The 14,761-nt window shown below is 47.6% G+C and overlaps 1 protein-coding gene across 11 annotated transcripts in view; it reads left to right on the forward strand.

Annotated features, from left to right (window-relative positions):
* The window catches only part of PITPNM2 (phosphatidylinositol transfer protein membrane associated 2), a 265,745-nt gene that overhangs the window by 178,700 nt on the left and 72,284 nt on the right, over nt 1-14,761 (forward strand). For all 11 annotated transcript variants that reach the window (XM_051972686.1, XM_051972682.1, XM_051972687.1 and 8 more), the window contains one exon: nt 2,095-2,268. In XM_051972686.1, the coding sequence (XP_051828646.1) occupies nt 2,191-2,268 (78 nt within the window). In that variant the 5' untranslated portion in view covers nt 2,095-2,190. The remainder of the gene's footprint in view (nt 1-2,094; nt 2,269-14,761) is intronic.

Raw genomic sequence — 14,761 nt, forward strand, 5'->3', positions numbered from 1 at the left:
TTTGAGGTTCAAATGGGATAACATTATAAAGCATTTTGTAAACCTTAAAATGCTATGTTATTATTATTATTATTATTATTATTATTCTACTTCAGTACTCTAAGCCAAAGCTTTAACTGTGGGTTGTGGAGGCCATATGACTGAATATGGGAGTTGTGAAGTGATTTATTATCATTATATTATTATGATTTACTATTAATTACTATTACTATTATATCATTATGATATTGCTCTAATTATTAATAAATGTTTGATTTGTATATCTATTTTATATATTGACATATCCTGGGTTACAAAAATAGTTCTCAAAGGGGCCATGAGAGGAAAAAATTTTAGAAATCCTGCTCTAGGCAACTCTTCTTGTCATTTTTATGTCAGGGACCCTTTTCTCAGGTAGATTTTTGCTTTTACATGCAAAAACAAAATACACAAGAAAAACATAAAATGCATAAGGAAAACAATTTTGTTGAAATGCAGTTACCAGAATTAAAAAAAAAAAACAAAACATCACAGACTTCCTAGAGACTATTGCAGAGAAGATGCTGGTTGATTTGTATTGGTAGGGGGAATTTTCTCACTTGAGAGTTTCCTCTCCTAGTCCATTCTTATCTTGCTTTTAGCACACATGGAAAACTCCAGGAGGTGTCCAAATAATTGAAGCTTCCCTTCACGACGATATTGCATCTCTGTGCTTGGCTTAGAATCTATATCCCCAAACTCATCATCTTTTTTCTTCTTTCTGCACTGGAGGTCTCTAATGAACAGCCAATACAGTCTCGCTTTTGTTTCTGCGTCTGTTGATCTTTCCTCAAGTTATCTCCACATGTGTGCTTCCCCAGAGCTCAGAGCTTCCTAACAGGCCATAGCACTCCTATAGGCTTTCTCATTAAGACATAATGTTTAATAGATGGCAGAGGCAAGATGGAAGTTGGACTCGGTTGCCTTGAGATTTGGGTATCTAGGATTCGTTTCTCCGGCTTCCTTGCTGAACCAATTTGGCTTTGTATTCCCTGCCTCCCAGTGATCCCCATGTCTGGAACGCTTCTTTATCTGCTTCTTTGAAGTTCCTTCTTTTAAAGCACAGCTCATAGTGGATCTCCTTTCCTGATCTCCCTTCCTTCTGGGATTCTCTTCAACTAATCCTGCTTATACTTAGCTGTTTACATGTTTATATCGCCCTCGGTCCCCTCCTCTCTGGAGGATGATTAATGGCCACAGAACTTGTCTTCTTAGCTTTAGGAAGACCTGGGCTGGAGATCTACCCTTCATGCTCATTGGCTCTGTGACCCTGGACAAATTCTCTGTGCCTCGGGCAACACTCTAAGAGAGCAGGCTGACCATGCGGATTGATAAGCTAGTTCAGGGATCCTCAAACTAAGGCCAGCGGGCCAGATGTGACAGCTGAGGACGATTCTCCCCCTCATCCAGGGCTATGAAGTTTCTTTATTTAAAGGCCCACAAAACAAAGGTTTTGTTTTTACTATAGTCTGGCCCTCCAACAGTCTGAGGGACAGTGAACTGGGCCCCCTATTTAAAAAGTTTGAGGACCTCTGCACTAGTTCCTTCCCATGGAAGTTCCCTGTACCATGGTAAACAGTGGTTTGAATAGATCATTTCTCCCCAAAACTGCGAGGAGATGCAATATTCTTTTTTTTGTCAGTTGAATCAGTCCCTAGCACAACTGCCCTTGGTTCTCATAGTCCAGGGAACTTCCAGGTGAAGATGCTCCTTTTACCAATGCCAGTTGCTACTGCTTTGCCCCCCATCCTCCTAAAGAGTAGCCTTGGGGCAACTGGTTAAATGAGATGCCCAGATTTCATACAACTAATAAATGTCTAAATGCTTAACTAGAACCCAAGATTTTTGAATTTCCCGTTCACTGCGCCACACTGTCCTTTCCAGTTTCTAGCACCATGACTGACGTGGAGTGGGCATTTAATATATTTTTATTAGATTGGCGTATTTTGTTGGAGAAATCGAGACAAAAAAGTTGCTTAACTTGCTTAGGGGTTAGTTTTTCCACTGCCACCAACCAGTGTCCCCCACCTGCCTCCCGATCCAACAATGATCTTGGTCTTCTTTTCCCCTGCCCAGGAGTCCTCGATGAATTCCGTTGTGATTCTTTAAGGAGTCTTCACGTGAAGTCCCCAGATTGCAGTTCCCTTGAGACGGGAAGGCTCGGACTTCAAGATGCTTATAAAGGAATATCGCATTCCTCTTCCCATGAGCGTGGAGGAGTATCGCATCGCCCAGCTGTACATGATACAGGTAGGTGACCCGCCCAGGGCAGAGCCTGCCTCCAAAGGCTGAGGACGGTTATCATCTCCAACCTGAGAGCTGTGATTGCTCCCTGGGGACTCCCAGGGGCAGGGATTGTTGCTTCCCTGACAAGAGGGAGAGGGAGAAAGGGCTTGCCTCAAGGTGAGGAAGCCATGGGATGCGTGGCTCTGATGCTTTCTGGCTTGGTGACCTTGTACAGCTCCCCCTCTCACGGGTTCTCCTAGGTTATGGCAGGTGCTGCTCTGCGTGAGTGGAGGGCATTTTTTTCACTATTAGAGTCTGGCTTTTTGAGGTCCCCCCAGCCTTGCCATTATGTAGTTGGAGCTACAACTGAAAGGGTCATCTAGTCTCATTTTGCAATTGAGTAAACTGAGAGTCAGAGATTCCCTATATTTTCCACGTAGGTCCTAAACTGATTCAATCCCAGCTCCTCGTCTCTAAACCCTTTTTGCTAAGGATTCCTGACTACTTCCAGAATCCTTGCTTGCCTCCTTAAGAACTTATCCTAAATCCCATGTTGTCAGTTGGAGTTAAAATTAAAGGACCTGCGTGTGTTTAGTTTGGGGACATCGAGGCAGAGGCTGGATGCCCACAAAAATTGATTCACTGCTGAAGCTGTTACTCCCAGGCTGTGTGATTCAGTCCCTTCATTATCAGGGCCCTTATTTCCTGGGAGCCCGTGCTTTCTTGGAAAAAGACTTTTGGTTCAGTGTAAGGATTGAGGGCTTTGGAAGCAGAAGGCCTGTATTCAAATCCTTCCACGCTCCCTAATTTCCTGAGTGATCTTGGCCAAGTGTTGCCCTCAGTTTCCTCACATGTCAAAGGGGCAGGTTGTCCTCTGAGCTCAGTCCTGTCCTTGGAATAGAGCCAGAGCCTAGAACAAGCCTTTATAAAATACTTCCAGGGCCTGAGCCAAGGTACAGAGGGGGGAGAGCCCCTCAGTTTTTTGAAGGTGTCAGTCAATTAGTTAAAAGACATTTATTAAGCCCCTACTGTATGCCAGAAACAGAGCTCACGGTGGAATCCAGTGCCATGGTGACTCTTGGGGTACCACCTGTGATGGCTCTTGCTGGTGTCCCTCCTGGGGATGTTGACGTCCCACTCTGCCCACTCACTCAGTCCCTTGCATAGCCAAGAATACAGTCTACACACTCCCAACCCAGGGGGATTCTCTTTTGGATTCTCTTTTGCCCCTTTATCATCTCCATTCATTGTTCCTGGCCACGTCCTCTGGGTCCACACGGCGTCGGACTGACCCCTTCTCATCCTGACAGCCAGCCACACGCATCCAAAGCAGCTGTCGCCGCCTCTTTCCTCTTGGGCACTCGCTTCCTCCCCCACTCCAGACTTCTCCAGGCTCCCACAGCTGAGGAGGGACTTTGAAGCTGATCTCACCTTCTCTCCTGCCTTTGGACATTGGAGGCAGCCAAGGCCATACCTCCAGTTAAATTGTTTCTTTCGTCCTGGGTTCAACTCCTTTCCTGCCCCTTTCCTACAATCTTCTCTCCTTCCTGTTCCCGTTCCGTTTTCCCCAAGCTCTAACGGAATCTGCTCTCTGGAAGTGACTCTTTAGAGGATGATAGAAGCACAGAATTAGAGAGGAAAGCCTCCTTAGAAACACTGAATAGCCCCCCACCACCACCCCATTTTACAGATGAGCAAACTGAGATGCCGTGACCTGGCTAGAGCCACAAGGTAATATCTGAGGCAGGTTTGGAAGCCTGGTCTTTCTGCCTCCCAAGTCTGGCATTCTCTCCATTGCATAGCAGACTGTCTTAGTTCTTCCTAGTCTGAGAAGTGAGTGTCTGATTTCCCCAGGCCTTAGGCTCCTTCCCTCCCTGGGCCTCGCTGAGCCCTCCCTGGGCCTCGCTGAGTCCTGCCATCTCCTGGCTCTGTGGGTCTCTGGAATTCAGCTCCTTCAATCAAGGGCACTTATGGCCAGAGGCGCCCACGCTGCCGCCTTCCCAGAGCCACCGGGAAATCTCATTAGCCGAGCAAGCCGGGGAAATGAGAGCCGAAGGGCCCGGGGCTGCTGATGGCAAACTCGGTTAACTGCTCCCGTGCCAGAGGCGGGCCTGGCGGCCAGGGGCCTTGCCCCACCTCCTGGCCCCAGTTCTTTCCTGGAGAGGAGCTGGGAGCAGAGACCCCGACCCTTAGCAAGTGGTTGGCCGAGAACAAGGGAGGGGAGAGGGAGGAAGTATGTTCCCACCGGCTGCTTCCAAGATGCAGGAAGGCCAAAGCAGGGATGGGAAGGCCCACCTCCCCCGGCCTGGACCGGGCCCCTCTGTGGTTTGCAGACCCTTCAGAGGCATTGCTTGCTAGCTGTGGGGGTCCCCCTTTGACTCGTCGCTCCCAAGGTCGCTGAGAGCTGTCTGTAACGGCGATTTAAAAACAGGAGCCCTCCACTATGGGACGGAGAACATTTGGTCCGGTAGGGCCCTGTGTGTGCAAGGAACATGGGATGGGGACATCCCATGGAGAGGTTGGCTCCTCTGCCCCCCACCATGGAAGGAAGAGCCTTCCATTTTAGCTACATCCACTCCGTTCTCTCCTTCCGGGGGACTAAGCTTCCACTCCCTGTCCTGTAAAAATGGCAAAAGGAATGTGGGGAATTTACTCTCTATCATAGGCGGGGATTGTTCTCTCTCCATCACGGACAGATTCGGCTCCCCCGGATCCAGTGCATGGGAATGTTTAACTGTAGGGACCGTAGCTCCCCATACATGCCCCCTACCCAACACCCCCCCATTTGTGAGCATTGCCCAGACTGGGAGCATGGCCGCCGTAGTCTCTGTCCCCGTCCCAGACTGACGAGCTCCATTTGTGCCTGAGCAGGTTTGCTCCCCCACGGGCAGCCGGGTGGTCCCTGGGAGGACCATGTGCTGCTGACCCAGCACAGACACCCCCTGGGCTTTAGCCCCTGATGTCTCAGAACCTCCAGCCCCGGGGGATGCACAGGCTCGGCCTCCACAGTCTCCAGTTTTCAGATCTGCATCAGCAGGCTCAGCTTCGGGCACTTGTCGGGAGGTGATTCAGCCCCCGGCTCCCGGGGCACAGAACACTCATTCTCCACTGTATTCACTTCTCCTCAGTCCCTGCCCACAGGAGCCTGGTCACATCAGCAGACTCCTGCCCGGGGCTCTCTGCCCACTTTCCCCGGCCTGGCCATCCCCGCTGTGAATTGTGTTCCAGCCCTGACCTTTCTGGGGGGGTGTCGCTGAGTTCTTCCCTCCTCGCCCCCCCTTTAACTGTCACTTAAGTCCCAACCCTTAATGGGCTAATTTCCCATTACAGCCATCATCCTGCTGTACCCAAGACTTGCCTAGAGACAGTGAATTGTATTTCCTGCTGTCTTTGATTAGATTTAGCACTCTTTCAATATCATCTTTTTCTGCGGGGAACATTTCTGCTGTTTATAGCCTACCTTTGTTCCGTGTGACGAGCAGCACCTGAGCGGGCTGCACCCGGCCCTGGGAGCCCTTGCTGGGGGATCGCTTTCTCTCCCGTGGCCTTCCTTTGGCAGAGGGGTTATTAGCACAGCAGCCAGCACGGGGAGCTCAGTAGCATCTGGACTTCGAAATCAGAAAAACTCAGATTCAAATCTCTCCTTCTTGTGTAAAATCTGTAAAATAGGCGTGATACTTGTACAGTCTCCCTCCGTGGGGGGAGGAAGGGGGAGTGAGGGAGGGCCCAAAAGGGGGGAGAAGTGTAGGGGCAGGGACTAAATGCCGTTTTCTATACCCATTGACTGTCCAAAGGCTAGGGCAAGGTGAATAGCCTTCTCATCTCTCTCCTTGTCTCTCCTTTGGATCAAAACTTGGTCATTTTATAGCGTCAGATTAATCAGTTAACAGGCATTTCTTAAGTGCCTACTATATATCAGGCCAGTTTACAGGTCCACCACAGCACACAAGTGAGCATATCTTGTCATCGCCCCTGCAATATTGACTGTTTCCATTGTTGGTCATCGGGTCATTTTATTCGGTGTGAAGTGAAAACTTTATTGGTTTATATTTGTCTTATTAGTGATTTGGAGCACTCTTTCCCGTTGTTGTTATTCATTTATAATTCCTTTTTTGAGAATTGTCTGTTCATATATTTTAACCACTTATTTATTAGGGACTGACTTTTGGATGTACATACATGTACATGTACACACACAGATATACATGCATATACACAGGGTGTCCCAATAGTCTTAGTGCGGTTTTAGATTTAATAACTTCAGAAGTATAAATGCTAAAAAGATACAGATAGATAGATCTATGTATGTATATAATTGGAAAGTTTATATTTCTTTTGCACTTACCTATTTTTATATATTTTTATAATAGATTTTTTCATTTTAACTTTAAGAAGACAGGGTATCGTATCATTATGCATTAATTTATGTCAGTTTCTAGATGACATTTTGCTCATGCTAGTTGATCAGCAGAGAGAGTCCTCTTGCTTGACCACCTTACTCACCCGTTCTATTTCTGTTAAACTTTTTTTGTGGCGTCACATTCAAGCTGTCACATCAAAATCTTGTTCTTACAAATTCCTTCCAATCACTGAGCAGGGTTGATGAAAGCTTTTACTGAGTTCAAAAATTGACTCGAGGAATGTATGTATAACATAAAACTATTTACTTTGAACTTTAATAAGAAACATCTATATTTTAAAATTTCAAATAACTTTTCAATGTTGCTTTTTGTAAGTTTAAAACGTTTATACTTCTAAACTCATTAAATCTTTTTTTAATTAAATTTTTTGGTTACATTTTAAGTTTCGAGTGGTCTCCCTCCCCCTGCATTAGAGAAGGCCAGCATTTGATAAGTTCTCTATAGGGAATAATATAATACATACTTCCACATATCAGTTCTTTCTCTGAAGTGGATAGGATCTTATCTTCCTCCAGAGGGCCTTTGTAGTTGATTTGAATGTTCATATTACTCTTAGGTCTTAGTTTAGATTTTATGCATCTTGAGGGCAGGAAGAGTTCACTTTTGGTTTTGTCTCCCCAAACATAACAGTGTCTGGCACATATTAGATGCTTAATAAAAGTCATTGAGTTGAATTGAAATTAAGTCTTAATGGTAATATTTGAATCCAAGTCTCTCTGATCCAGAAAGCCCAGCATTGTGTAACCCTGCTGAAGGAGGCAGTATAGGAATTATTATCTGTGTTTGGAGATGAGGAAACTGAGCAAAGTCTTTCATCTAAAAGTCACAGGTCTAATAGGGTAGAGAGGATCCCATATTGGTCCATCTCAGTCAATTGTCTTCTTTGAGTTGACTTTCTTATCAATAGGTGGAGTTGTATCAGTCCATCCATACCTGATGGGGACCGAAATCAAGGATCAGTGGAAGGACCTGGCCTAAGAGTTGGATTTTATGGAGTCTTTAAAATAGTTATTGAGCTGTCTTGTGGAAGAAGGTTTGGGCTTAATTGCAGAAGGAGTACTTCCATTTATATAGTGCCTTAAAGTTTAGGGTTTAGATATGTCAGTTGCATATGACGAGTCGAGGTAGGTGCTTCAGGTATTATTATCCCCATTTTACAGTTGAAGAACCAAAGCTTAAGTGAAGTGGCTTGCCAAGGGTCACATGGCTGGGAAAGTACCTGAGCATGGATTTGAATCCAGGACTCTGTTAAGGACAAATCCTGTCCTCTTCCCACTAAACCACAGTTCTCTAGGACCCACGGGGTGGACATTGGAGGGGAACAGAATTTAGCTGTATGAATGAAAAACCAGCAGTTCCAATAGAAGGAATGGGCTGCCTTGGGAGTTACTGGTTGTCAGAATAGAGTTATATAGAATGTAGACCCAAAAGAACTTGCTGACAGTATAGATTCAGGGAGGGGAAGATTTTAAATGCTTCCTCAAGGAGTTTCTAGGAAGTTTCTAGGAAGATGGTGGTATAGAAATAGGGAAATAAGGACCAGGGAAGGATTTGGGGAAAGATAATGAGCTCATTTTCCCACTGGGTTGTGAAGATTGGGTCAGCAGAAAGAGAAGAGGAAGAGATGGAGGAGAATGGAGAAGAGGATAAGTATAAAGGGAGGAATGGTGAATAGATGTACCAAGAGCAGGGGAACTGATGAGAGAAAAAGGTGAGGATGAAGCTGAAATGAGGGAGGAGGATAGAGAGGCTGGGGTAAAGAAGAGAAGGAGGAGAACAGAGATTGAAGAGGGAGTGAAGAGGATGGAAGAGAAAGGAAGAAGAAAGAATGGGGAGGAAGGAGAAAAGAAAGAGAAGAGGGGGAAGCAGAAAGGAAGGGAGGGTTGGGTCACAGGAAACATAGAGGGGGGGGGGCATTAATGCATTATTGGTGGATTTGTGAAATGATCCGACCATTCTGGAGAGCAATCCAGAACTGGGCCCAAAGGGCTATCAAACTGTATACCCTTTGACCCAGCAGTGCCATTCCTGGGTCTGTATCCCAAGGAAATCATAATAGGAATGGAAAGGATCCACACATGCAAAAATGTTTGTAGCGGCCCTTTTTATGGTAGCAAAGAATTGGAAAAGGAGTGGATGCTCATCAACTGGTGAATGGCTGGACAAGTAATCGAGTATTATTGCTCTATAAAAAATGATGAACAAGCTGATGAGAGAAAGACCTGGAAAGATTTACAGGAACTGATGCTGAGCCAAACAAGCAGAACCAGGAATTCAGTGTACACAATCATAGTAAGAATGTGTGATGATTGACTATGAAAGACTTGGTTCTTCTCAGTGGTTCAGTGATCTACAGCAATCCCAATAGACTTTGGCCGGAAAATGCCATCTCTAAACAAAAAAAAAACTAAGGATACTGAATGTAAATCAAAACATGCTATGGTTCACTTCTTTTTTGTTTTTGTTCTGATTTTTCTCCCAACATGATTCACAAAGCAATGTGTATTAAAAATAAATACATTTACTAGAGAAATAAAAAAAAATCAAGAAAAAAAAGAGTAGGGAGAAAGGGAGGAGGTGAGGATGGAGGAAGAATAAGGGCAATCTTATCGTTCTGGGATATTTTCACTTCATCTGTAGTGTGCCTTTACAGCTTAATCAATCCCCATTCATTTTTGATGTTTCCTTGGCTGCTCTCTTTAGCCTCTCTGACTGAATCATGCCTCCTCATCCATTTCTATTTCATCAAAAGCCTCCGACCGGGGGAAGCTGTGCTTTGATGCCTCCTCTGGGACTCGGCCTCCAGCGCCCGGAACCTGGAGTTCCCTGTCTTGGGTGGATTCAGCTCCAGTCCCCGACCAAGGTTACTCACTGGATAGTCTTTAGGGAATGGCTTCTCTCAGGTGCTGAGCTTTCTGAAGTCTAGCCCTGTCCAAATTATTTCAGATCCACATCTATCCAAGCAGCAACTACATTCTGAGTAGGTAGAATATCAGTCCTGCCCTCAGGGGGATGACATTTTAATGGGGAAGGGAAGAAGGCTCAAATACAAGTAACTGTGATAGTGAAGGGAATGTTGTTTAGTTGGATCCGATTCTTCATGACCCATTTTGCAGGGTTTGCCATTTCCTTCTCCAGCTCATTTGACAGATGAGGAAACTGAGGCAAATGGGATTACGTTACATAGCTAGTGTCTGAGGCTGGATTTGAATTCAGGGCTTCCCGAATTCCTTCCTGACTCCAGACTTGGTGCAGTCCATACTGTACTTCCTACTGTCCTAAAGGGAATAATAAAGGTAAGTGCAAAGAAGGCACTACAAGTAGCTTCATGCAGGAACAACTCAAGAGCTGCCTTCTTGGGGGCCCATCCCTGTTCAACCTTTTCAAAGACATTATGTCTTTGAAATGACTTTGTCTCATTTTGCATTTCCTTATGTGTGAGTTCTGCTTCACTTCCTCCCAGCTCTGGAATGTTAACTCCTTAAAGGTAGAGACCGATCCCTTTCATGTCTGTTCTGTTACCTAATGAATCAGGGAAGGCTTCAAGTAAGAGGAGGCATTTGAAGGCAGAGGGAGACTGGAAGCCTCATTTCATATGGACATAAATCTGGGCTCTAAGGGGCCTTTGAAGCCATCTGTCTACTCTGGTCCCCTCATTTTGCAGAGAAAATCAGTGACACGAGGTAGGATTTGAACCCAGATTTTCCTGATTCTCAATCCATCACTCTGTTTCTCAGTCAATAAGTATTGTTGATAACGGAAGTGGGTTACAAAGTCAAAAGTCAGTCGTTTTCTTGGCTTCAAAGAGCTTTCGTCACTTTTCATACAGCCCGAGTCTTGGCCCCTGACTCCCCTTGTGAGCAAAGGCTGTCCTTGCAGGTGCCAAGGAACACTCCCTCTTGGCTAAGGACAGCCCCGTTTCCACCTCCGCTCTACTTCCGGCTCTCATGCTTCTTGCTAGCCATGAGTCTCCTCTTGGAGTGTTTCCCGTGTCTCCACGGGGAGACTCCAACTTTTAGAGGAACCTTTTTCTACTTTCTGGCGCCTAAAAATGGCAGGTGGGTAATAGCTGTGCAAAGACTGTTTCCCAATGCCCTCTCAGCCCTTTGGCCTGTGCAGAGTTGGGACTTCTGGGCAGGGATCCCTGCCCCTGGTGCTGGGCAGGGGCCAGGTCCCCGCAGACAAGAGTCCGAGGGAATTTGGCCACCTCTGGCTGACCAACTTGGGTGGATTTTCCTGGTAATGTGACTGTCTCCAGGGGCTTGGCCCGAGCTGCTGCTCCGTCCAGCAGTGACCTTCGTCAGTGATGGAAATGGGAGGGGGAGGGAGGAGCGGGTTAAGAGGCCTAGCTAGATTTTCCATGGTCTGGGCCCTCTGTCAAGAGGAAAGCTTAAAGTGATTTATGGACATAATCCCATCCATGTTGTCCCTTAATAATCCTTATCATCACTATTAGAAATATCACCCTATTCTTCCCTTTTGTTCTGATTCTTGAATATGTTTAACACGATTGGACATGTATAACCAGTAGCAGTTTGTTTGCTGTCTTAGGGAGGGAAGGGAGAGAGGAAAAAACACTTGGAGCTCAAAATCTCAAAAACTGTTACATGTAATTGAGAAAAAAAACCTAGTATTAGGTAAAAAAAAGAAAGGAAGGAAGGAAGGGGAAGAGAGAGAGAGAGACAGAGAGGAGGGAGAGAGACAGACAGACAGACAAGGAGGGTTGGAGGGAGGGAGAGAGAGAGAGAGGAGGAGGAGGAGGGAGGGAGAGAGACAGAGAGAGAGGAGGGAGAGAGATGATTCTTTGCTTCAATTGATCTCTTTTCTCTAGGGACTGGGCCTTTGGATTCTCTGCCTATGTCCTGGTCTCCCTAGGAGGGGCCTGGTTGTCCATCCCGGCTTAGCCGCTGTCCAATCCATAGAGAGACTTGGGCTCTTTGACTGCCTCAGTTCTTCCTTATTAGCACTTCCCAATCCAGGGCCTGGCTGACATCTTGAGGGGATGCCCGCTGAAATCTTATACTGAATACAAGAATTTGAAAGGAGCTTTCCCTTTAAAAAATAAATGTGTGTTACCTTTCTGCAGAGAGTAGAGAAATATCTCTCATCATCTGTGCTTCAGAATCATTTCTACCTAAGGAAGAATCATGGAAAAAAAATTTCAAGATTGGGGGTGTTTCTCCCCTCATTGGGGACCTTGGGCTCCTGGCTCCTTGGGGATCTTGAGCAAAAAGATCCTGTTGGACCCTGTGATTGCTTCTACCTCTTAATGCCATCAACTAGATTTTTTCATTGTAATTAGTCCAAGTTTGGTTGCTTTCATTATTTTTTTATCTGTGATGCGTTCTCTGAATCACTCTGCATCTGTTCATATAACTCTTCTCATGTTTCCCTGACTGCCTCATAGTATAATTTTTTTATATTAGATAATAATTACGTCCACATCCCATTTCTGCCATCAGTGGGGGGATCCTCTTTGTTTTCCACTTTGGGGCTGCAGCCAAAAGTGCTTCTGTCAATAATATCTTGGTATGATCACAGCCTTCCTATTTTACAGCTAATAATAGCTTACTACATAGCAGTGTCTCATTTGACCCTCACTACAATCTAGGAGGGAGGTGATATTGTTATCACTTCCATTTCACAGATGAGGAAACTGAGCTAGTGAGTGTCTGAGGCCAGATCGGAACTCAGATCTCTCTGCCTCCGGCCCCAGCCCTCTCTGTGCTGTACCACCCAGCTGCAGATGAGAAAATAGTAAATGAGGAAGAGGCTTGTCCGTGGTTCCCACAGCTAACTTAAATTGTATGGTCTAGTCAGAAGAGGGATAGATGAAGAATCAGGGGCTCCCATCCCGGCTCTCCCATTTCCTATGTGAGCAGATCGCTTTATGTCTCTGGGTCTCAGTTTGCTCATCTGTAGAATGAAAGGGCGGGCCCCACTGATCTCTTTAAATCTGTGGCCCCCTAATCCTAATCTCTGAACCTCGTTTGGACAAGGAGGGCGTAGGATTAGGTGACCTCTCTAGGTGACCGAAGCTTTAGTTGTGAGATCCCACGATGACCCTAATTCCCAGTCTGGGGGGAGAGAGACACCTTTCCAGCCCCTGGCCCCCCTGCTCGCCACAAAACGTGCCCCAGTTTTTCTGGGCCTGTGTCCTCGCTCTGGGACTGGATGGCACTGCTCAGGATGGAGTTCTCTGTGCTCCGCTCGGAGGATACGGCTTTTCCTGGGGGAGAGGGCCCGGGAGGGCCTGGGGCAGGACCACAGTGAGGGCTGAGAGGGTGTGAGTGTGCACGTGCACGTGCTCGCACACCTGCGCCACGGGAAGCTGACCGGGGATGGCCTCCGCTTAAACCCATTCAATTACTGATGCCGTCACGTTGCCATGGAAACAGATGCTGTAGCTTAAAGTCCCCGGTATCTATAACATGAGAAGCAGAAACCTGAACCTCTTAGGAATAAGGGACCCAAGTGAAGTGGGGGAGGGGCTTTCTTGGAGAGGGGGACTTTCTCCAGAAGGGGGAGACCTAGAAAGACTTCCCTCTTGTCTCTCATCCCGAGCTCAGCTGCCCATCAGGTCCCTACTTTGTCAGGAGAAGGTTTCTCCTTTTTTTTTCTTTAAGGTCATCAATATGTACAAGATAGGGCTTCTATTAACTGGCTCAAGGACATCATCCAGAACTGTGAGACTGCCCTTTGGAGGGGGGGCAGCCCCTGTGACGCAGCCCCCCACTGCCCCTTTGCACACACACTTTTCCCTAAAGGAACTGGGGGGAAGCTGGGCTCCCGGCTCAGGCCCGCCTGGCTCCCACATTCTAGAGTGCAGCATCTGCAGTGGCTGGGACCTCAGGTTTTCCATCGGGCCCTCTGTGCTGATAGCTTTACCCATGATCCTTCCCGCCGCTCCGAGCCCCAGGAGCCCAGCCTCTGTGCCCCCACCAGCTGGAGAACTCCTGGGCCAATTAAGCCGCACTCCCAGCCCCCTCTCGTTGCCTCCGGGAGGACCCCACAGTTGTCTCCGCCTTGCACCGCTCCCCCAGCTCTAAAAGCTGCTCCTCGGCCTTCCCCTGCCCTGCCTCCCTCCTGAGCACAAGAGATCAAAGCTGGACAGGGTCTTGGGCGGAGGGAGCGGGGGAGGCGAAGCTCAGCCAGGTCCTGCTCAAGGTCACACAGACAGTCGGAATTCTCTCCAGATCAAACTCATTAACACCTTGAGGTGTATAATTAGGCAATTGTAGATCCGTGTAGCCCTGGAGTAGTTGAGGGGAGCAGCTGGAAGGCCCTTGCATTAGCTGCCTCCTGCAGGAAGGGGACTTGGCCGGGGAAGGGGAACAAGGCCCGCTGAGTGTTGGGGGCCTCCATCCCGCTGGGGAGCGGCCGTCCCGGGAAGCCGCCTTCCCTCTCTCTGGTGCCGAGTGCTTCCTGCTCGTAATGAATGAGATGTCAGACCTAATGAGGGAGAAGGAACGGCTCCCACCGCCGGAGGCTGACTCATGCCCCAGCCGGGCAGGCCGAACAGGCTGATGCTGCTTGTGTCGGAGGGGGCGCCCGGAGGGGGTGGGGGTGAGATTGGGGAAGGGGAAGGATGCAGGGGGAGTGGGGGAGGCTGGGAGGGAAAGGTCTGGGTGTGGGTCACAGAGACGATTCCATGTAGCCAGGGCAGCTGCAAGCTTGGAAGTCCCCTCCCGATGGAGGCCGCGGGCGGAAGGAGATCAGGAAGACGCGTCCATCTCAGCAGTGAATGCCCGTTAGGCTCACGGGACCGTAGCTTGTCCAGCACCATCAATTCTGCAGGGTACGAAGAGAGGTTCAGTAGCTGAGTGAGGTGACCCAGGCCCTAAGTGGCCAAATGGGGAGGGAAACTCGGGTCAGAAGATACTGAGGTTAGAGATTCAGAGAATCAGATAGAAAAAAGCATTTATTAAGTGCTTGCTGTATGCCTGATACTGTTCCAAATGTTGGAAGACATTTTCTTTTTCTTTTTCCCCTGAGGCAATTGGGGTTAAGTGACTTGCCCAGGATCACACAGCCAGGACTGATTGTATCTGAGGTCACATTTGAACTCGGGTCCTCCTGCCTTCAGGGCTGGTGCT

Source organism: Antechinus flavipes, chromosome 1 (genome assembly GCF_016432865.1).
Source record: "Antechinus flavipes isolate AdamAnt ecotype Samford, QLD, Australia chromosome 1, AdamAnt_v2, whole genome shotgun sequence".
NCBI lineage: Eukaryota > Metazoa > Chordata > Mammalia > Dasyuromorphia > Dasyuridae > Antechinus > Antechinus flavipes.